General features: G+C 48.5%; 1 protein-coding gene across 1 annotated transcript; it reads left to right on the forward strand.

Annotated features, from left to right (window-relative positions):
* Positions 1 to 6366: 6366 nt before the first annotated feature.
* Positions 6367 to 21728, forward strand: Cd4 (CD4 molecule). The gene is made up of 9 exons (XM_004668670.2): positions 6367 to 6415; positions 6530 to 6706; positions 16399 to 16557; positions 16942 to 17175; positions 18277 to 18612; positions 20244 to 20444; positions 20974 to 21098; positions 21389 to 21456; positions 21698 to 21728. The coding sequence occupies exons 1-9, from the start codon at positions 6367 to 6369 to the stop codon at positions 21726 to 21728; spliced, it is 1380 nt and encodes a 459-aa protein (XP_004668727.1).
* Positions 21729 to 23252: the final 1524 nt, after the last annotated feature.

The following is a 23252-nucleotide window of genomic DNA, read 5'->3' on the forward strand; positions in this document are numbered from 1 at the left end:
TAATTCATTTATTTATTTTTGTTGTTGTTTTTGGATTTTTGAGGTAGGGTCTCACTCTAGCCCAGGCTGACCTGGAATTCACTCTGGAGGCTCAGGGTGGCCTCGAACTCATGGCGATCCTCCTACCTCTGCCTCCCGAGTGCTGGGATGAAAGGTGTGCATCACCACGCCCGGCTTTGTTTATATTTGTTTTTTTTTTTTTTTTTTTTTTTTTTTGAGGTAGGGTCTCACTCTATCCCAGGCTGACTTTAATTCACTCTGTAGTCTCAGGCCAGCCCTGAACTCAAAACCATCCTCCTACCTCTGCCCCTGAAGTGTTGGGATTAAAGGTATATGCCACCACCTCTTCTTTTTCCTAAGTAATCTCACCTTTTTTTTTTTTGGTGTATCAAGGTTGGGTCTCACCCTAGTCCCAGGCTGACCTGGAATTCACTCTGTAGTCTCAGGGTGGCCTCGAACTCACAGTGATCCTCCTACCTCTGCCTCCCAAGTGCTGGGATGAAAGGCGTGCGCCACCTCTCCAGGCTGGAAGACAGTATTGTAAGCGCTCCTCCCCTTCCTTTGGCCCCTGCATTCTTTCCCTCATCTCTTCCACAATGGTCTCTTGAGCCTTGGAGGGTGTGAGAGAGACGTCTCACTTGGTGCTGACCACTCCACTGTCACTTCTTCTCAACACTTTGGCGAGTGTTGAGGCATCCCAGTGGTCATTGGCATCTGAAAAGAGAAGCTTCTCTAACCAAAAGTGAGAGTAATATTCAAATGGGCATAAACATAAATGTTTAGAGGGCAGTTTGGTAGGCATAATATATGCATTTAGAGCCGGGCATGGTGGCGCACACCTTTAATCCCAGGACTCTGAAGGCAGAGATAGGAGGATTGCCATGAGTTCCAGGCCACCCTGAGAATAGTGAATTCTAGGTCAGCCTGGGCTAGAATGAGACCCTACCTTGAAAACAAAACAAAACAAACAAACAACAACAACAACAAAAAATATATATATATATATGTATGTATATGTATGTGTGTGTATATATATATGCATTTAGCCAGATAACAGTACCAGTTCCAATCTGCCCTCCTCCCCACCCCCCACCAGCTAGGGCTTATGACTTCCTCAGCCATAGGCTTTTCGAGGTAGGGTCTTGCTGTACCCCAGACTTCACCTAGAATTTACTATAAAATCTCAGGATGGCCTCACAGCAATCCTCCTACCTCTGCTCCCAGAGTGCTAGGAATAAAGGTGTGCACCACCAAGTCCATCTTGATTTTTTCTTAACTTAATTTATTTATTTTGATTTTTCGAGGTAGAGTCTCACTCTAGCCCAGGCTGACCTGGAATTCACTATGTAGTCTCAGGGTGGCCTCGAACTCACAGCAATCCTCCTACCTCTGCCCCCCGAGTGCTGGGATTAAAGGCGTGCACCACCACACCCGGCTAATTTTATTTTTATCTGACAGTAAGAGGGAGAGAGAGAATGGGCGTGCCAGGGCTTCCAGCCACTGCAAATAACTCCAGACACATGTGCCACTTTGTACATCTGGCTTATGGGGGTCCTAGGGAATTGAACCTGGGTCCTTTGGCTTTGCAGGCAAGTGTCTTAACTGCTAAGCCATCCTTCCAGCCCCTGATTTTTTAAAAATAGGTTTTTTAAATAATTCTTTATTAATTTTAAAAATATTTTATTTATTTACTTGAGAGAGGGAGGAAGAGGCAGACATACAGAGAGAATGGGTACACCAGGGCCTCCAGCTACTGCAAACAAACTCCAGACGCGTGGACCACCATGTGCATCTGGTTTGCAAAGATACTAGGGAAGTAAACCTGGGTCCTTAGGCTTCGCAGGCAAGCGCCTTGATTGCTAAGAGAATTGAATTGATGCACCAGGGCCTCCAGTGTCTCTGTAATTGAACTTCAGATGTATGCGCCCCCTTGTGCACATGTGTGACCTCGCGTGCTTGCATCCCTGAGCATTTGGCTTACATGGGACCTGAAAGAGTTGAACGTGAATCCTCAGGTTTCACAGGCAAGTGTCTTAAGCACTAAAGCCATCTCTCCAGCCATAGCCATAGGCTTTTTATAGAAATATTTATTTGAGAGAGAGAGAAATGGGGAGAGAATGAGTGTCCTTGTCTCTGTCTCTCTCAAATAAATAAGTAAATATTTAAAATATTTATGTATGCATGTAAATGGGTATACGCATGCCGCGCATGAACCACTTTGGATCTGGCTTTACACGGGTGCTGGGAATTGAACTCTGGCCTATAGACTTTCCAAGCAAGTGCCTTTAACCACTGAGACATCTCTCCAGACCCAATGCTGAATATTTCTTAAGCAAAGGAGAGCAACAGTTATATTCTCCGCAAGTACTCCCAGGGGGTCTGCTCTACTTTCTTTAAAAGACCAGGGGCTGGGGAGATGGCTGAGTGGTTAAAGTACTTGCTTACAGAAGCTGACAGCCTGGGTTTGATCCCGCAGCGCCCATGTCAGTCCAGAGGCACAAAGGGGCACATGCATCTAGAGTGTGTTTGCAGTGGCAAGAGGCCCTGGTGTGCACTCTCTCTATGTTCACAAATAAATAAATATCTTTAAAAATACTTTACTTTTATTTATTTATTTGTCAGATGGCGGGAGAGAGAGAGAGAGACAGAGAGAGAGAAAGAAAGAGAATGGGCACGCCAGAGCCTCTAGCCACTGGAAATGAACTGCAGACACATATGCCCCTTGTGCATCTGGCTTGTGTGGCTTCTGGGCCGTTAGGCTTTTCAGGAAAGTGCCTTAACCGCTAAGCCATCTCTCCAGTCTTGGCCTCCCCCCTTTTTGAGGTAGGGTCTCACTCTAGCCCAGGCTGACCTGCAATTCACTGTATAGTTACTGGCCTTGAACTCACATTGATCCTCCTACCTTGGCCTCCCAAGTACTGGAATTAAAGGTGTGTACCATAATGCCCGATAAGAATACTATTTTGAGGGCTGGAGAGATGATTTAGCAGTTAAGACACTTGTCTGCAAAACCAAAGGACCTCGGTTTGATTCCCTAGGACACACGTAAGCCAGATGCACAAGGTGGCACATGCATCTAGAGTTCGTTTGCAGTGGCTGGAGGCCCTACAACACCCTTTCTATCTCTCTCAAATAAATAAACCAATACAATATTTTTTATATAAAAGAATACAATTTTTATTTGTTTATTTATTTGCAAGCAGAGAGAGATAGAAAAGAGAGACAAAACAGGCATGCCAGGGCCTTCAGCCCCTGCAGATGAATTTCAGATGCATGCACCACTCTGTGCATTTGGCTTTAAGTGGGTTCTGGGGAATTGAACCTGGGCCATTAAGCTTTGCAGGCAAGCTCCTTAACCACTGAATTATCTCTTCAGCTTCTGGTTTTGTTTATTGAGACAGTGTCTCATGTAGCTCAGGCTGGCCTGAACTTGCTATGTAGTCCAGGATGAATTCATTTTTTTATGTTTTTTGAATCAGGGTCTCACTCTAGCCCAGGCCGACCTGGAAATCACTATGTAGTCTCAGGGTGGCATTGAACTCATGTCAATCCTCCTACCTCTGCTCCCCAAGTGCTAGGATTAAAGGTGCATGCCAACATGCCTGTCTAAAACTGCTTATTCTTTTTTAAAAAAATTTTTTTTAATTAATTAATTAATTTTTTAAATTTTTATTAACATTTTCCATGATTATAAAATATATCCCATGGTAATTCCCTCCCTCCCCACCCCCACACTTTCCCATTTGAAATTCCATTCTCCATCATATTACCTCCCCATTACAATCATTGTAATTACATATATACAATACAACCTATTAAGTATCCTCCTCCCTTCCTTTCTCTATCCTTTATGTCTCCTTTTTACCTAACTGGCCTCTGCTACTAAGTATTTTTATTCTCACGCAGAAGCCCAATCATCTGTAGCTAGGATCCACATATGAGAGAGAACATGTGGCGCTTGGCTTTCTGGGCCTGGGTTCCCTCACTTAGTATAATCCTTTCCAGGTCCATCCATTTTTCTGCAAATTTCATAACTTCATTTTTCTTTACCGCTGAGTAGAACTCCATTGTATAAATGTGCCACATCTTCATAATCCACTCATCTGTTGAGGGACATCTAGGCTGGTTCCATTTCCCAGCTATTATAAATTGAGCAGCAATAAACATGGTTGAGCATGTACTTCTAAGGAAATGAGATGAGTCCTTTGGATATATGCCTAGGAGTGCTATAGCTGGGTCATATGGTAGATCAATCTTTAGCTGTTTTAGGAACCTCCACACTGATTTCCACAATGGCTGGACCAGATTGCATTCCCACCAGCAGTGTAGAAGGATTCCTTTTTTTCCACATCCCCGCCAACATTTATGATCATTTGTTTTCATGATGGTGGCTAATCTGACAGGAGTGAGATGGAATCTCAATGTAGTAAAACTGCTTATTCTTATCTTTCCTTTCATTTATTAATTTTGGTTTTGCAAAGTAAGGTTTCACTCTAGTCCAGGCTGACCTGGAGGAATTCACTATGTAGCCTCAGTCACTATGTAGTCTCAGTCTGGCCTCCAACTCACAGTGATCCTCCTACTTCGGCCTCCAGAGTGCTGGGATTAAAGGCATGCGCCACCACGCCTGGCTTTTATTTTTCATTTTGTTACTATTATTTGTTATTGTTTGTTTGAAGTGAGGCTTCTTTTAGCTCCGTCTGGCTTTGACCTCACTATGTAACCAAAGATGTCCTTGAACTAACTTTGCTCGTGTGTGTGTGTGTGTGTGTGTGTGTGTGTGTGTGTTGTCTCTTGCTGTGGTGGGGTGTGCTCTTTTGCAGTGGCCAGTCGGGAACACTGGGCGTTCTCCCCATCACTGTTCCACTCCTTCTTACTTGAGCCAGAGTCTCTGACTGACCCTGGAGCTTGCTGTTTTTTTCTTGAGCTCCAGGTCTCTGCTCCTCACGGGTAGGTTACACATCTATGCAGCCATACACTTCTGTTTTTCTGGGGCTTGGGTACTGAACCCCAGTGGCCTCTCGGGACCCCCTGTGCGTGTGTGCAGAGGCCAGAGTGGCACGCATGTGTCCGCCTCCCCTGATCTTCTACCTGCTTCCTTGTGACAGAGTCTCTCGATGGAACCTGGTGTGCGGGTCCTTTGGTTAGAGATGGGCTGAACAGCGAGCCCTCAGGGGGCCTCCTGTCCCTCTCTGCCCATTCAGTGTCGAGGCTACAGGCAGGTGCAGCCCCACCTGGCTTCTTCTGTGAGTGTTGGGGACCAAACTCAGGCCCTCAGGCTTGAGCAGCAGACACTCCTATCCACTGAGCCATCTCCCCAGCTCCTCCTTTCTTTTCTTTCTTTCTTTCTTTCTTTTTTTTTTTTTTTTTTTTTTTTTTTTTTTTTTTTTTTGGTTTCTCAAGGTAGGGTTTCACTCTAGTCCAGGGGGACCTGGGATTCACTATGTAGTCTCAGGGTGGCCTCGAACTCACGGCAATCCTCCTGCCTCTGCCTCCCGAGCGTCATTATGTAATCCATGCTATCGTCAGACTTGTGGTCCTCCTCCCTCAGCCCCTTGGGTACCCCATCTGGGCTAGAAGACTGTAACTCTTGAGCTGGAGTGTAGCTCTGTTGGTACAGGTTTTGCCTTGCATGCATGAAGACCTGGGTTCAGCCTTCACACCACGTAAAATCAGGCATGGTGGCAAATGCCTGTAATCCTAGCACTTGGGAGATGGAGGCAAGAACATCGTAAATTCAAGGTCATCTTCAGTCACATAGTAAATTTGAAGGCAGTGTGAGCTACATAAGACCATGTCTCAAAAACAAAACAAAACCCGGAAGCCAGGCTGGAGGGATGGCTTAGTGGTTAAGGCGTTTGCCTGCAAAGCCAAAGGACCCAGGTTCGATTCCCCAGGACCCATGTCAGCCAGGTGCCCAAGGGGGCTCACAGGTCTGGAGTTCATGTACAGTGGCTGGAGGCCCTGGTGCGCTCATTCTCTCTCTCCCTCTTTCTCTGTCAAATGAATAAAAAAAAAAAAAAAAAAAAAAAAAAAAAAAAAAAAAAAACCATGGAAGCCTAACTCTTTACACAGACATCGGAAACTTTAGGCCGAATCTGACACACGAACTTCTGTGTATGCAGGATGTGACACTGTTACGTGCTGTTAACATGGGAATTATGCTAACATCGCCCAACTTACCTCGGCACTGCGTTTTGCACAGTGTAGGATGTCGGTTTGGAGCGTGCAAAGCCCAGTTATCAGGGCTGGTTATAAGAGAGCTCCTGGATGCCCTGAGGCCAAAGGATTGCCTGAGGCTGATGATGTCTGTCTCCCTCCTCCCTGTCTCTCTGCAGGCGCAGCTCCCCAGCGAGCCAGGCCGCGATGCACCGAGGACTCTCGATCGCGCACCTGCTCTTAGCGCTGCAGCTGGGTAAGCGCTCCGTCCCGGGCGGGCGGGCGGATGGTGTGGGTGGAGAATGGACAAAGGTGGGAGAGAGGGCGGAGACCCCTGCAGCGCTGAGGCCAGGCCCCCTTCCCCACCCAGCGCAGCTCCCAGCCGTCCCCGAGGGAAAGACCGACGGAAGGACGGTGGTGCTGGGCAAAGCAGGGGACCCAGTGGAACTGCCCTGCGAGGCTTCGCGGAAAATGAGCTTGCCCTTCACCTGGAAACACTCGAACGACGTCATGATCTTGGGAAATAGGAACTCCTTCATGGCTACAGGTAGGGTCCCCACCCCTCACCACGGGGAGGAAACAGTGAATTCAATGCATCTGCAGAGTCGAGCTCTTGGAAAGCTCAGTGAAGGTAGACTTGATGATGACTCTTGAGTGGGATTTCCTTTTCCCAAATGCCTTTTTCTTTCCCTCCTTGCCTCCCTCTCTCCCTCTCTCTTTTCCTTCCTTCCTTCCTTTCTTCCTCCCTCCCTCTCTCCTTTCCTTCCTTCCTCCCCCCCCCTCTCTCGATCTCTCTCTCTCTTTCTTCTGAGGTAGGGTCTCACTGTAGCCCAGCCTGACCTGGAACTCGCTCTGTAGTCCCAGGCTGGGCTCTGACTCACTGGCGATCCTCCTACCTCTGCCTCCCAGGTGTTGGGATTCAAGAGGTGCAAAACAAAAAGAAACAAACAAAAAACCCAAACCATGATAAGCAATGGTACAGAAGGGTGTGGTGGCACGCCTTTTATCCCAGCACTTGGGAAGCAGATGTAGGAGGATTGCTGTGAGTTCAAGGCCACTCTGAGACTACAGAGTGAATTCCAGGTCAGCCTGGGCTAGAGTGAAACCTCAGTGAAAGAAGGAAAGAAAGAAAGAAAGAAAGAAAGAAAGAAAGAAAGAAAGGAAGGAAGGAAGGAAGGAAGGAAGGAAGGAAGGAAGGAAGGAAGGAAGGAAGGAAGAAAAAACAAAAAGGGCCTAGAACCCATGTGGGTCAGATACATGGGGTGGCTCACGCATCTGGAATTCATTTGCAGTGGCTGGAGGCTCTGGTGCACCCATTCTCCACCCCCCCCCACCTGCCTCTCTCTCATAAATAAATAAATTAATTAAAAAACAAAAAAATCGATGAACACGTTTGAGGCCAGCCTGGGATTACATAGTGAATTCCAGGTCAGCCTGAGCCAGAGTGAAACCCTACCTCAAAAAAACAACAACAACAAAAAGAAGAAGGAGGAGGAGGAGGAGAAGAAGAAAATAGGTAGAATTGGCTAAAATTATGTTCCATCCCAAGCCTCTGGTCTTCCTGGTGAGGAAACTTAGGCCCAGCCCCAAGCTTTAGTGTCCACTTAGGGGCAGATCTTTTGACTTTTAGGCCTAGGATCTCCCCTGAAATTTGTTCTCTTTTTTTGCTTGTTTGTTTGTTTTTTTTGAGGTAGAGTCTCACTCTAGGCAGGGCAGACCTGGAATTAACTCTGTAGTCTCAGGGTGGCATTGAACTCATGGCGGTCCTCCTACCTCTGCCTCCCGAGTGCTGGGACTAAAGGCGTGCGCCACCATGCCGGCTTAAATCTTGTTTTTTTAAAGTTTTTATTAACAACTTTCATAACAATATACTGTGATCATAATACCCTCCCATCACCTCCCTTCTCCCCCTCCAAAATCCCCTCTTCACTGAATATCTTCTTTTTTTGGGGGGGGGGAGGAGGGAGATACAACATAGAGTTTCACTCTAGTCCAGGCTGACTTGGAATTCACTACGTAGTCTCAGGGTGGCCTCGAACTCATGGCAGTCCTCTTACCTCTGCCTTCCGAGTGCGGAGATTAAAGGCATGCGCCACCGCAACCGGCTACCACTGAATCCCTTCTTATTCCCAATTAGTCTCACTTATATTTTGATGCCATTATTTTCCCCCTCCTGTTATGCAGTCTTGTGGAGACTGTGTCACCTGCTATGGGGTCACTAATATGAAGGCCACTTTGTGTCTGGAAGAGCACGTTGTAAGCGCTCCTCCCCTTCCTGTGGCTCTTACATTCTTTCCCCACCTCTTCCACACTGGTCCCTGAGCCATGGAGGGTGTGCTAGAGATGCCTCACTTAATGCCGCACACTCCATTGTCACTCTTTTTTTTTTAATTATTTGCAAGCAGAGAGACAGAAAGATGGACAGAGAGAACAGCTGCGCCAGGGCCTCCAGCCACTGCAAATGAACTCCAGATACATGCGCCCCCTTGTGCATCTGGTTTTATGTGGGTCCTGGGGCAATGAACTCTGGTCCTTAGGCTTTGCAGGCAAGTGCCTTAACCGCTGAGCCATCTCTCCAACCCTCTGCTGTCACTTTTTTGGAAAGTGTTGAGTCATCCCAGTGGTCACTGCCATCTTTTTCAGAAGCTTTTTCAGAGAAGCTTCTCTAACCAAAAGTGAGTGTGGCATTAAAATGGGCATAAACCTAAGTGTTTAGAGGGCAGTTTGGTGGGCATAAGATATGCATTTAGCCAGACAACAGTAGTAGTTTCCCCAGCCTAAGGCTTATGCCCTCCCCAGCCACAGGCTATTGCCTTGGTTTTCAGTACCAGGCAGGAATTCTCTTCCACAGAAAGAGTTTGAAGTCCAATCGGAGAACAGTTGCTTTCCCCTATAACAGACATGCCACCGTTGCATCGGCTGGCAAATTTGGCCTGGTTGGCCATTGGAAAGGTTTGCAGGGTTCACTGCTGGTTAAAACCTTTGATGGCTTCTGTTCCCCAGAAGGGTGTGTGCTGAACACCTCTTTCCAGCACCCTGAGAGCTAGTCAACAGGAAGTAGGTTTCCAGCTCAGCTCCAGCCTGATTTCTCAGTGACCTGCAGTCTAAGCATGTGGAGCCTTCAGCAAGAGGGTCTTACCATCTAGTACTGGCGGGCATACAAGAGCCTTGGCAGTAGCCTGTGATGTTTTGGGGGCATCAGGAGCCTCCCTGGCCAACAACTCACTGGATGGTATCCCACCCCGGCACTGAAACTTTTCTAATAACAATCTTCAGTTTCTGAGCACACACTATTTACCTCCACAAGATGCTTTTACCCAAACTCTCTTTTTTAACATATATATTATTAGCTGGTGAAGATGCAGATGTCACATGGCTTGTACATAACATCTTCAGTTCTTATTTATTTGACAGAGAGGAGAAAGAGGCAGACAGAGAGGGAATGGTGTTGCAAGCAAACTCCAAATTCATGACCACATTGTGCATCTGGATTTATATGTGGGTACTGGGGAATCAAACCTGAGTCCTTAGGCTTTGCAGGAAAGTGTCTTAACCACTGCGCCATCACTCCAACCCAACATCTTATTGTTTTTTGTTTGTTTTGAGAGAGAGAGAGAGAATGGGCATGCCAGGATCTTCAGCCTGCTGCAAACAAGCTCCAGACGCTTACGCTCCTTGGGCACGTGTGCAACTTTGCATGCTTGCATTGCTGGGCCTAGCTGTGTGGAGCTTTGACCTGGAATTCACTATGGAGTCTCAGGGTGACCTCGAACTCACGGTGATCCTCCTACCTCTGCCTCCCGAGTGCTGGGATTAAAGGCGTGCGGCACTATGCCTGGCTTTAAAATTTTTTTGATTTAATTAAATAATTATTTTGAGATAGGGTTTGATTCTGTAGCTCAGGCTGGCTTGGAGCTCACAGAGTATGCCAGGGTGGACCATTCAGCCTTCCTTGAACCTTTATACCCAGCAGCATCTGCTTTGGTTTGCTGCTCTGCCCTTCCTGCTGGGAGTTCTACTTGCTGGGCAGGGGCCACCTCCAGTGCTTCAGTGACCCGTGGACACTCAGGCCATGTCTCTGATAGTCCCCAAATCACTGCTAGGCAATTCTTCTTCATGCCAGAGCAGTTCTGCTGTCTGCCCTGTCATATCCAAGGAGTCCAACAGCCTTCCACCGTCTCACCCAGTACACAGCTCTTCCATTCTAAGAGCGTGTTTCTGTTTGCATAATCCAGCAGCCCTTACTGACTGGTCCAGCCAACATTGCTGTTCTCTTCAGAACACACTTGCTCATTTTCGCAATATGAATAGGCTGAGGATTTTCCAGATCTTCAAGCCTGGATCTTTCTTGCTGAGAAATCTCCTCAGGAAATATTCAGTTTTATTAGTCACAAATGCTACCTGCACAAAACACTAGAAAATGATCACAATTCAGATCGGGAACCCAGGGCCATCTAAACTTGTGGGATGGGCATAGACAAAAATAAGCCTTGAGCCTGGCATGAGGAGCACTCCTTTAATCCCAGCACTCAGGAGGCAGAGGTAATAGAATCGCTGTGAGCTCAAGGCCACCTTGAGAGTACATAGTGAATTCTAGGTGAGCCTGAGCTAGAATGAGACCTTACCTTGAAAAACAAAACAAAATTAGCCTCAACAGAAGCCAGCTTTTGCTAGCAAAGGAACAAAAAATCTTTTAGATAACTGCTCCACTTCCACCAAACATCACAGGGGAAAAAAGTGACCTTCATGTCCCACGCATGTCAGTAGTATTTGAGGAAGTCACCATCCACCCTCCTGAGACTGTAATGAGGTATCTCAGCACCTTGCTTTGTGAGAGGTGAGCACACATCTGTTCACCCCAGATAGGGCACAGACCACAAGCTAAAGCACAATTACACGAAAACCAGTTTTGGTGAGCCAGTGCGTTTAATGGGGTTCCCTGCAGGAATGTGGTGCCCCAAAGCAGTTGGAGCCCTGGGAAGTCTCATCCTAGCTTGGATGATGAGTTTCCCATGCCAGCATTGGTGGAGTTCTTGGTCCTCTGGTCCTTTTCCTGTTTCTTCTTTAAACTATTTATTTATGTACTTACTTACTTAAGAGAGGATAAGAGAGAGAGAGAGAGGTGGATATATAGAGCGAATGGGTGCACCAGGACCTCGAGCTACTGTAAACAAACTCCAAACTCCAAACTGGGGAATCGAACCGGGATCCTTAGGCTTTGAAGGCAAGCGCCTTAACCGCTAAGCCATCTCTCCAGCCCTCTTTTATTCTTTATCACCCCCTGAGGTCAGGAGATCCACGCGTTACTGCATCCAGCTGACACGAGGGTGCTGAGATCTCAGGAGGGCCCTGGCAGCCTTCCCGCGCCTTCCTTCTGTGAGGGAATGGCATCAGGCCTACTTGCAAGAGTCTCTTGTGAGTTGTCCAGCTGCTGTTTAAAACTATGTGTGCATGTATATATTTTAACGTATTATTTATTTATTTATTTATTTATTTTGTTTTTCAAGGTAGGGTTTCACTGTAGCCCAGGCTAACCTGGAATTCGCTATGCAGTCTCAGGGTGGCCTTGAACTCACAGTGATCCTCCTACCTCTGCCTCCTAAGTGCTGGGATTAAAGGCGTGCGCCACCAGAGAATGGGCACGTCAGGGCCTCCAGCCCCCGCAAACAAACTCCAGACGCATGTGTCCCCTTGTGCATCTGGCTAACGTGGGTTCTGGGGAATGGAGCCTTGAACCGGAGTCCTTAGGCTTCACAGGCAAGCGCTTAACCGCTAAGCCATCTCTCCACCCCCCCACACACACAGATATTTCTTTTTTTTTTTTTTTTTTAATTTTTTTTTATTTATTTGAGAGCGACAGACACAGAGAGAAAGACAGATGGAGAGAGAGAGAATGGGCGCGCCAGGGCTTCCAGCCTCTGCAAACGAACTCCAGACGCGTGCGCCCCCTTGTGCATCTGGCTAACGTGGGACCTGGGGAACTGAGCCTCGAACCGGGGTCCTTAGGCTTCACAGGCAAGCGCTTAACCGCTAAGCCATCTCTCCAGCCCCAGATATTTCTTTATCACTAAGTAGAACGCTGTATGGATACAACCTGTGTTAGTACCATCATTTCCATCCTCCCTGTCCCCGTTCTGCTGCGGGACCTCCACCGTGCATGGCTTGTATCTCCCCTAGGTTTGTAGGTTATTGATGAGAGCAACAGTCAGTCATTGTAAGGGGGGTGGCAGATATATTTCTTTTAAGGTTGAGCTCAGTCTTGGTTTCCTGATGAATCTATCCTAGACCTGTCCATTTTACAAGACACTCCATGCTATCTTGCAATCGCTTTTCTAAAGTATGGGACAATATACACAAAAGGGCCTTGGTTTTCTTCTTCAGAACAAAAGAAAACCACTGGGTGTGGTGGCGCACGCCTTTAATCCCAGCACTCAGGAGGCAGAGGTAGGAGGATTGCTGCGACCTTGAGACCAGCCTGGGACTACATAGTGAATCCCAGGTCAGCCTGAAAGGAGAGGAGAGGATAAGGGAGGGGAGAGCTGGGGAGATGGCTCAGTGGTTAAAGGCACTTGCTTGCAAAGCCTGTCTTCCCAGGTTCAATTCCCCAGCAGCCCACATAAAGTCAGAAGCAAAAAGTGGTGCATGTGTCTGGCATTTATTTGCAGTATCAAGAGGCCCTGGTGCGCACACACACAAAATAAATAAATAAATAGAAAAGGGAAGCTGGGCGTGGCAGGCACCCTTGTAATCCCAGCATTCGGGAGGCAGAGGTAGGAGGATCTATTTGAGTGTTATCTCTTATTCTGTGAAAGGTGATGAATTATATATATAAAGAGTAGAGCCAGGCTGGGTGTGGTGGCACACACCTTTAATCCCAGCACTTAGGAGGCAGAGGTAGGAGAATTGCTGTGAGGTCGAGGCCACCCTGAGACTACATAGTGAATTCCAAGTCAGCCTGGACTAGAGTGAGAGCCTACCTCAAAAAAAAAAGAAAGAAAGAAAAGAAAAGGGATGAAAAGAGACCTCCATATCCATCCATGCAAAAGGAACTTTCGAGAAACAGTGTTACAGAGTATACACAACAGGCCTGAATTTTAATCGTAGCTCTACCTCTTATTTTCATCAAAATTCAGAAGGTAAACCGGGGGTGGTGGCACAGGCCTTTACTCCTAGCACTTGGGAGGCAGAGGCAGGAGGTTCACTGTGAGTTTGAGGCCACCCTGAGACTCCATAGTGAATTCCAGGTCAGGCTGGGCTAGAGTGATATCCTACCTCGGAAAACCAAAAAAAAAGAAGAAGATAGGACTGGGGAGATGGCTAGGCTAAGCAGTGAAAGGTGCTTGCTTGTAAAGCTTGTCGGCCAGGACTCAATTCCCCAACATCCCCAACAACATGTAAAGCCAGACACAAAAAGTAGCAAACGCATCTGACAGCAAGACACCCTGGCATTCATACATGTGCCAAAAAAATATCATATTCATATATATATATATAATCTCACAAGGGGGCCTCTTGATATTGCAAATAAATGCCAGACACATGCACCACTTTTTGCTTCTGACTTTATGTGGGCTGCTGGGGTGCATATAATGAAACTCTCTCTCTTATATTTATCACATGCCTATCCACTTCCCTTTTCCCAGAGGCAATAAAAGTGGCCTTTCCCTCCCTTCCTCCCTCCCATTCTTTGGGGCACCAGGGCCTCAGCCACTGTAATCAAACTCCAGATGCTTGCGCCACCTAGTGCACATATGCGACCTCGCGCTTGCCTGGCTCATGTGGTATCTGCAGTGTTGAACTTGGGTCTTTGGCTTTGCAGGCAAGTACCCTAACCTCTAAGCCATCTCTCCAGCCCTTTTCTTTTTTAAGGCAGGGTCTCACTCTAGTCCAAGCTGACCTGGAATTCACTATATAGTCTAAGGGGTGATCCTTGAACTCATGGTGATCCTCCTACCTCTACCTCTAGAGTACTGGGATTAAAGGCGTGCACCACACCTGGCTTAAGTAATTTTTTTTAAATATTTTTATTTATTTATTTATTTGAGAGTGACAGACACAGAGAGAAAGACAGATAGAGGGAGAGAGAGAGAATGGGCGCGCCAGGGCTTCCAGCCTCTGCAAACGAACTCCAGACGCATGCGCCCCCTTGTGCATCTGGCTAACGTGGGACCTGGGGAACCAAGCCTCGAACCGGGGTCCTTAGGCTTCACAGGCAAGCGCTTAACCGCTAAGCCATCTCTCCAGCCCTTAAGTAATTTTTTTGAGATAGGGTCTCATTATATAGCCCAGACTGGCCTTGAACTCTTAATCCTTCTGCCACAGCCTTCTAAGAGTAGGTTGGGGGCTGGACAGATGGCCTGGCGGCTAAGGTGTTGGCCTGCAAAGCCAAAGAACCCGGGTTTGACTCCCCAGTACTCACATAAGCCAGATGCAAAGAGGGGGCACACTCATCTGGAGTTCATTTGCATTGGCTGGAGGTCCTGGCGTGCCCATTCTCTGTCTCTCTCCTCTCTGCTTGCAAATGAATAAACAATTAATTATTAAAAAAAAAGAGTAGGTTGGAATAATCAATGTATATCATCATGCCTGGTTGAACTATGATTTATTTAGCCAGTCTTTGGGGGAGGTAGGCATTTAGCTCTGCACGAATATATATATATATATATATATATATATATATATATATTACATATATTACAAATTATTTTCCAAAGATATTACACTGGTTTATATAGTATAAAGCAGTGTGTAAACCGTTAGTGTGTAAGAAACTGAACAGTTGCTTCAACTCTGACTTGCAGAGTCCTCGTTTGCACCATAAGCAAAACAGTACACATTTTCTCAAGTTACTGTGGGGATTACTGCAGATGGTGAAGGAAAATGTTTGGTTTATCCCAGTGTGGTGGTTCACACCTATAATACCAGCACTTGGGAGGCTCAGGTAGGAAGGTTACTGAGTTCCGGTCTAGCCTGGGCTACAATGAGACCCTATCTAAACAAAACAAAACAATGAAGCGTTTGGCCTGTAGGAGGGGGGTGTTCTCAAATAAGCACATTGTTTTACAGTGTCTTATTTTGTCTTTTTTTTTTTTTTTGAGGGAGGGTTTTACTCTAGCCCAGGCTGACCTGGAATTCACTATCTAGTCTCAGGGTGGCCTTGAACTCACTGTGATCCTCCTACCTCTGCCTCCTGAGTGCTGGGATTAAAGGCATGTGACAGCACCTCCTCTTATAGTATTTATATAATTTTTTATTTTACCTTATAATATTTTATTAACTAATTGTGGAATACTTTTTATTTTTATTTTTTATAATTAACAACTTCCATGATTGTAAGCAATATCCCATGGTAATGCCCTCCCTCCCCCCACTTTCTCCTTTGAAACTCCACTCTCCATCATATCCCCTACCCCTCTCAATCAGTCTTTTATTTTGATGTCATCATCTTTTCCTCCTATTATGATGGTCTTGTGTAAGTAGTGTCAGACACTGTGAGGTCAGGGATATCCAGGCCATTTTGTGTCTGGAGGAGCATGTTGTAAGGAGTCCTGCCCTTCCTTTGGCTCTTAACATTCTTTCCACCACCTCTTCTGCAATGTACCTTGAGCCTTGGAAGGTGTGATAGAGATATTGCACTGCTGAGCACTCCTGTCACTTCTTCCCAGTACCATGATGCCTTCTGAGTCATCCCAAGGTCACTGCTATCTGAAAAGAGAAGGTTCTCAACCAAAAGTGAGAATAGCATTAATATAAGGGTATGAACATTAAGAGAAGTGCTTACCGGGCAGTTTGATAAGCATAGTATATACATTTAGCCAGAAAACAGCAGACGTTACACCCCTAGGGCTCATGACTACCCTTGTTGTAGGTTTTCAGTATCAGGGATGTATTTCCTCCCTTGGAGTGAGCCTCCAGTCCAATTAGAGGGTGGTTGGTTTCCACCATGACAGACATGCCACTATTGCACCCATTGGCTCATTTGGCCTGCCTGGCCAATTATAAGGCTTGCAGTGTCCACTGTTGAGTATCTTCACTGGTGATTTCTCTCTCTCTCCCCTTGATCTGCATGCAGTGTCGCTTTTTCCAGCTTTTTGTCAGCTGGTCTACATGGAGGAGGTTTTCACAAGTCTGGAGTCCTCTTGTAAAGATTCTGTAACTCGGACCAGAAGAATTGTGGGCACTATTTTTAGCAGGGATGCCAGGGAACCTCAACCTCTTCCACGTGGCTGCTACTTGCAGGTTCCTCCCATCTGAAGGACCGTGTTGACTCAAAAAAATCCATGTGGGATCAAGGATCCTTTCCCCTGATCATCAATAAGCTTGAAGTGAAAGACTCCGGGACCTACATTTGTGAAATGCAAAATAGAAGGACGGAGGTGGAGCTGCAGGTGTTCAAAGGCGAGTGGGCAGGTCTGGGATGCAGATATTCCTCCATCAAACCTCCTTCCCCACTCTCTCCTACCCCTGCACCAAAGCAAAGCTCCAGCCAGTGGTATTTCACAGCCCACACGTAGATCAGACCCGCCACAGAGTGAGTATCTCTTCAGGCTTTTGGTCAAGCTGAGGAAGGAGAAACACTTAGGGAGAAGGAAAGAAAAGGGAAGGAGGTAGAGAAAAGAGGAAGAGGGGACCCCTATCTTGAGCTAGGATGGGCAGCTGGGTGTTGGGAGAAAAGGCAATATTAAGACGGGACGATGGAGAGACCCTCTGGTCTCCCCTCCTCTTCCTTTGCTTTTGGGGATGGCGTGTGTGAAACAGGTGACCTGTTCCCTCCATCCACAGTGACAGTCAATCCAGGCACGCACCTGCTGCAGGGGCAGAACCTGACGCTGACCTTGGAGAGCCCATCTCGTCATAACCCCTCAGCGCAATGCAAGCGTCCAGGGAACAGAATTGTCAGTGGGGCCAAGGTCCTCTTCGCGCCAAACGTGGGGTTCCAGGACAGTGGTCCCTGGCAGTGCACCCTCACCCAGGACCGGCAGAGCCTGACTTTTGACATTCACATCTCAGTGCTGGGTAAGAGGCACCCATGTCCTGCAGTACCCTCCCTGCCCTGGCACTCCCTGGCCTGCCGCTTTCATGCTTTTAGGAATGCTGGCGGTGGGCAGAGAGGTCTGCACTGAGGGACACCCTGCGCCCTAACACCTCTGCGTGGTAGTTCAGTGCATGGACTCTGTCCCGATCACGCGATTGTGCACCTTGAGTTCTGGATCTGTAAAATGGGGATGCTAATAACAGTGACAGTTTCTACCTTCTAGTGTGGTGGGAAATAAAACGTACACATCACCTAGCGCAGGGCCTGGAGCAAAGTAAGCTCTGTTTAGGTGTTGGCTGTTGTTTTGTGAAAGGCGGTGAGTTACACACACGAAGAGTAGAGGCCGGCCAGGTGTGGTGGCACACGCCTTTAACCCCAGCAGCGGGGAGGCAGAGGTAGGAGGATCGCTGTGAGTTTGAGGCCACCCTGAGACTACATAGTGCCCTCCAGGTCAGCTCTGGGCTAGAGCCAGACCCTGCCTCGAAACACAAAAACAATCAAACAAACAAAAAAAGAGTAGAGGCCAAGGCTGGAGAGATGGCTTAGCAGTTAAGGAGCTTGCCTGAAAAGCCTGATGACCCAGGTTGGATTCTCCAGGTCCCACGTAAGCCAGATGCACACGGTGGCGCATGTGTGAGGAGTTCGTTCGCAGTGGCTAGAGGCCCTGGCACGCCCATTCTCACTCAGTCTCTAATAAATAAAATAATAATAATAACAACAAAGAGTAAATCCAGGCGTGGTGGTGCCTGCTTTTAATCCCAGCATTCAGGAGGCAGAGGTAGGAGGATTGCTGTGAGTTTGAGGCCACCCTGAGACTACATAATGAATTCCAGGTCAGCCTGGTCTACAGCAAGACCCTCCCTTGAAAAAACAAAACAAAACAAAACAAAAAGAGTAGAAGCCAAATAACGTCTAGATTCCAGGAGTCTAAGGCCAGAGAAGTGACCTAAGTCTGGGACATAGCTGGTCCCCTTTGCATCTCTTTGTTCGCCTGCCACATGCCTCCCCTGCCTGTACTCCCTGCTTTTCCTCTCTCTGCCTTGCCCCCACACCCCATTGCTCTGCTCCTGACCCCCCCGTAGGTTTCCAGAAGACCCACAGCACAGCCTATAAGAAGGAAGGCGAGCCGGTAGAGTTCTGCTTCCCACTGAACTTTGAAGAAGAAACCCTGCATGGAGAGCTGAGGTGGCAAGCCGAGAAGGCTCCCGCCTCCAAGTCCTGGATCACCTTCTCCTTGGAGAACAAGAAGGTGTCTGTGAAAAAGTCTACCCAAGACCCCAGCCTCCAGCTGGCCGACACGCTCCCACTCTGCCTCAAGCTGCCCAAGGTCTTGCCCCAGTATGCCGGTTCTGGGACCCTAACTCTGAATCTTACCAAAGGAACACTGATTCAGGAAGTGAAGCTCGTGGTGATGAGAGGTAAGGGGAAGAAGCTGGAGGGCCTAGGCCTCCCCATGTTGGCCAGGTCCCAAAAGGGGGTGCCTAGGCCCTGGTTGACGAGATCAGGGGTCTTTTTTTTTTTTTTCTCTTTCTGAGGTAAGGTCTCACTCTAACCCAGGCTGATCTGGAATTCACTATGGAGTCTCAGGGTGGCCTCAAACTCATGGCAATCCTCCTACCTCTGCCTCCCAAGTGCTGGGATTAAAGGCATGCGCCACCACGTCCAGCAAGATCAAAGGATTTTGTGTGTGTGTGTGCTGGGAATGGAGCTCCATGCTAAATAATAATAATAATAATAATAATAAAATATATATATATATATATATATATATATTTTTTAAAGCAGAGCTGCCTGGGCACAGTGACACATGCCTTTAATCTCAGCACTTGGGAGGCAGAGATAGGAGGATCACCATGAGTTCCAGGCCACTCTGAGACTATATAATGAATTCCATGTCAGCCTGGGCTAGAGTGAGACCCTACCTCGGAAAAAAAAAAAATGGCTGGAGAGATGGCTTAGTGGATTAGGCACTTGCTAGCGAATCCTAAGGACCCAGATCCGATTCTCCAGATCCCACATAAGTCAGATGCACAAGGTCGCGTAGGTGTCTGGAGCTCGTTTGCAGTGGCTAGAAGCCCTGGCATGCCCATTTTCTCTCTCTACCTCTCTTTTTCCCTCTCTCTCCCTAATAAATAAATTAAAAAATATTAAAGTAGAGCTGGAGGAGATGTGTAGCTCAGTGGTAGAGTGCTTGCCTAGCATGCATAAGGTCCCAGGTTCAATCTCCAGCACCACTAAACCAAAGAAACAAAATGTAAAGCTGGAGAGATGGCTTAGCAGTAAGGCGCATGTCTGCAAAGCCTAAGGACCCTGGTTTGATTCTCCAGGTCCCATGTAAGCCAGACGCACATGGTGGAACATGTGTCTGGAGTTTGTCTGCAGTGGCTAGAGGCTCTGGCATGCCCATCCTCTCTCTCTCTCTGTCTATAATAAATAAATAACTGTTTTTTTTAATCTTTAAAAAAGTAAGTGGAGCTGGCTGGGCGTGGTGGGGCATGCCTTTAATACCAGCACTGTGGGGGGGGGGGGCGCAGGTAAGAGGATCGCTGTGAGTTCCAGGCCACCCTGAGACACAGAGTGAATTCCAAAAACAACAACAACAACAAAAACATAGTGAATTCCAGGTCAACCTGAGCTAGAGTGACATCCTACCTCCAAAAAAAAAAAAAAAAAAAGAAAAAAAGAAAAAGAAAAGGCTGCCCACCTAAATGATCATTCTCATTATTTTATTCAGTCTTACACTTAAATGATTGTTTTCATCATTTTTTCTAGTTAAAGATTTAGTTATTTATTTGAGAGAGGGAAAGAGGCAGAGAGAGAGAGAGAGAATGGGTGCACCAGGGCTTCCAGCCACTGCCAACGAACTTCAGATGCATGCACCACCTTGTGCACGTGACTTACGTGGGTCCTGGGGAATCAAACCGAGGTCCTTTGGCTTTGCAGGCAAACGCCTTAACCGCTAAGCCATCCCTCCACCCCTGTTCTTACACTTTAAGGTGCTGGGAACCTCGAGCACCAGGCTCCCAGTTTCAGCCTCCTTTCTCTGCAGTGACTCAGTCCCCGAACAGTTTGATGTGTGAGGTGTGGGGACCCACCTCCCCCAAGCTGAAGCTGAGCTTGATGCTGGAGAACCAGGAGCCCCGTGTCTCCAAGCAGGAGAAGGTCATTCAGGTGCAGGCCCCTGCGGCGGGGCTGTGGCGGTGTCGGCTGAGTGACGGGGATGAGATGGTGATGGACTCCGAGACGCAGGGTAAGTGTGTCAGGTCCAGCCTACCCCCAGCCGTGGGACCTTCCCAGAGGCTCCTGTAAGAGGGAGAAGCTACGCATGGTGGCCTAGACATGGAGGTGAGGAGCGAGGTGTGCTCCTGATCAACATTTCTACCTCCTTGAGGTCTACAGCCTATGAGTTGTGTCCCCCTTCTCTTCCCTCCAACCCCAAATACACGTGTGCACACGCACACACAGGCACACATGCTCAGGGCCTAGCATCTGGATCACTGCTTCAGGCTCTCCAGATCACCCTGTGTCTCTAAAACAAAATCCCTCCCCAGCAGTGCAGCCTCAGGGCCCGGTGGCCTTTGAGAGCCCCCTGTACCTTCTTCCTCTCTCAGGACCACTCCTAAAACTGTCCTCCAGTAAGCTCTGGGCCTCAGAGGGAGGCACTCAGGACATCTCTCTGGGAAGTACCGGAGATGGAACCCAGAACTCCACGCGTGCTAGACGAGGCCCTCCCGCTGAGCCCCCCTTCCCATCTCTTCCACATCCCTTCTCTCTTGCAGTTTTGCCCGCTGAGTGGAACCAGGACCAGCCCATGTTCCTGGCTATTGTGCTGGGGGGCACATTCGGCTTTCTGGCCTTCGCTGGCCTCTGCATCCTCTGCTGCGTCAAGTGTCGGCACAAGCGGGTGAGTGGGCCTCCTCCCGTCATGTCCCTCAGGGAGCCCTTCCTTGTGGCTTGTGCTCGGGGACGGTACTGCCATGTGTGACTGGCTTCTAGCCCAGCTCTCTGCTCAGTCCCTGACTGAAGACCAGGACCCTGCCCCAGATCCCACTCAGAGGAGACCAGAAGGAGCAGGCCAGGTGGCTTCTGCCACCATGAGACGTTTCTCCTTCCCAGCCTTCCCCTTCCGTCCCCCCAAGGGGCACCTCCCTCCTGGAGGCTGCCCTCATGACCCCCTTCCTTGTACCCGGGCAGCGCCAGGCAGAGCGGATGTCTCAGATCAAGAGGCTCCTCAGCGAGAAGAAGACGTGCCAGTGCCCCCAGTAAGGATCTGGGCTGCGGGGTAGGAAGGGGAGGATGGGGGGGCAAAGGGATGCCCATAGACAGGAAGGAGGAGTTGGGAGGGGGTGCTGAGGGGGTGCAGAGGCCCCGGGGAGCTGAAAGGTGAGGGAACAGCAGGTCTCCAGGGGCATCTCTGGGCGAGCCCAGGAAGGTGAACCCCGGAAGCCCTGGAGGGTTACAGGGCGGGCAAATGGACTCGTTTCCCCGGACTCTTTCCTCCAGCCGGCTGCGGAAGACTCAGAATCTCATGTGAGCCACAGCCGCACCTGCTGCCTCCCAGCTTGTCGGCCCCGGGGGGCCGCGGCCTCGGGACCCCGTGAATGTAGCAGCTCTGCTCTTCTCCACGCCCATCAGCAGAGCTTGCTCTCAACCTTCCTTCACGACAGCATCTACTTGTTTTTTTCTCACCCCAACGCTCGCCCGTCTCTGATGCTTTTTGTGTCTCCCGCCCCCATGTCCACTTGGATCTGAGAGCAGTGCCCTGAACGAGCCCTGCCCGGCCTGGAGGATGGGCCTCTGGAAACACACAGCACATCAAAGAGGATTTGTCCAGATCACAGCCAGCCAAGGAGCCATGCGGATCCAAAAGCTCCTGAAGGGGCCTGAGGGCACCGTGGCCTGCTTCTCTCCGAGTTGGTGGGGCCATCGTCTCCCGCTCTGAGCAGCATCCGGGTGTGCCCCCTGCCTCCCCCCACCCCATGTACAGCCACACACTGTCCACAGACCTAATTCTTTATCGCTGGCACATCACATCTCCATTTTATTTTAACTGACAACTTCCATAATTGTAGACAGCATCCCATGGTAATGCCCTCCCTCCCCCCACTTTCCCCTTTGAAACTCCACTCTCCATCATATCCCCTGCCCCTCTCAATCAGTCTCTCTTTTATTTTGATGTCATCATCCTTTCCTCCTATTATGAACATCTTCATTTATAAACCAGTTTCGCATTGTATTGAACTTTTTTGAAAACCCTACAAGGCCGGCACTGACAAGACTAGCTTCAGTAAAATGAAACTTAATCCGAATAACCCAATGTCACACAGCCAGCAGTTAACACTGATTCTTCTACTTTTTTTTTAATTTAAAATTTCTTTTGTTACTTTTATTTGAGAGCGACAGACAGAGTGAGAAAGAGGCAGAGAGAAAGAGAGAGAGAGAGAGAATGGGCGCACCAGGGCTTCAGCCCTGGAAAAGAACTCCAGATGCTTGCGCCCCCTTGTGCATCTGGCTAAAGTGGGTCCTGGGGAATTGAGCCTCGAACTGGGGTCCTTTGGCTTCACAGGCAAACGCTTAACCGCTAAGCCATCTCTCCAGCCCTTCTTCTACTTTTTTAAGTTTATTTACTTTTGAGAGAGGGAGAAAGAGACAAAGAGAAAGAAAGAGAGAAAATGGGTGCGCCAGGGCCTCCAGCCACTGCAAATCAACCCCAGACACATGTGCCATCTTGTGCAGCTGGGTTGCGTGGGTACTGGGGAATTGAGCCTGGGTCCTTAGGCTTTGCAGGCAAGTGCCCCTAACTGGTAGGCCATCTCTCCAGTACCACACAGATCTCAGGAACAGCTAGAGACAGGCAACTTGCTGCGTACACTTTTGGAGACACAGGAGCACACCCCCCAGGGTGGATCTGTCTCAGCGATTTCAAGACAGTAAAGGAGGGCCTCCTGCACTGACTCCCTCCTTCAGCACCACTGGTGGCCAAAACTTTACAGCCGGACAAAACTCCAGGCAGCTAGGAGCAGAGGCCCAGCAGGACACAGGCCCTGAAACCTGCAGA

This window comes from Jaculus jaculus, chromosome 23 (assembly GCF_020740685.1).
Source record: "Jaculus jaculus isolate mJacJac1 chromosome 23, mJacJac1.mat.Y.cur, whole genome shotgun sequence".
Lineage (NCBI taxonomy): Eukaryota > Metazoa > Chordata > Mammalia > Rodentia > Dipodidae > Jaculus > Jaculus jaculus.

Excerpts from the sequence above, each read along its gene's own strand:
- Cd4 (XM_004668670.2), top strand. The coding sequence starts at position 6,367 with ATGCACCGAGGACTCTCGATCGCGCACCTGCTCTTAGCGCTGCAGCTG. Across the intron at positions 16,558-16,941 it reads GGAGCTGCAGGTGTTCAAAG|TGACAGTCAATCCAGGCACG; the intron begins GCGAGTGGGCAG and ends CTCCATCCACAG. Across the intron at positions 17,176-18,276 it reads CATTCACATCTCAGTGCTGG|GTTTCCAGAAGACCCACAGC; the intron begins GTAAGAGGCACC and ends ACCCCCCCGTAG.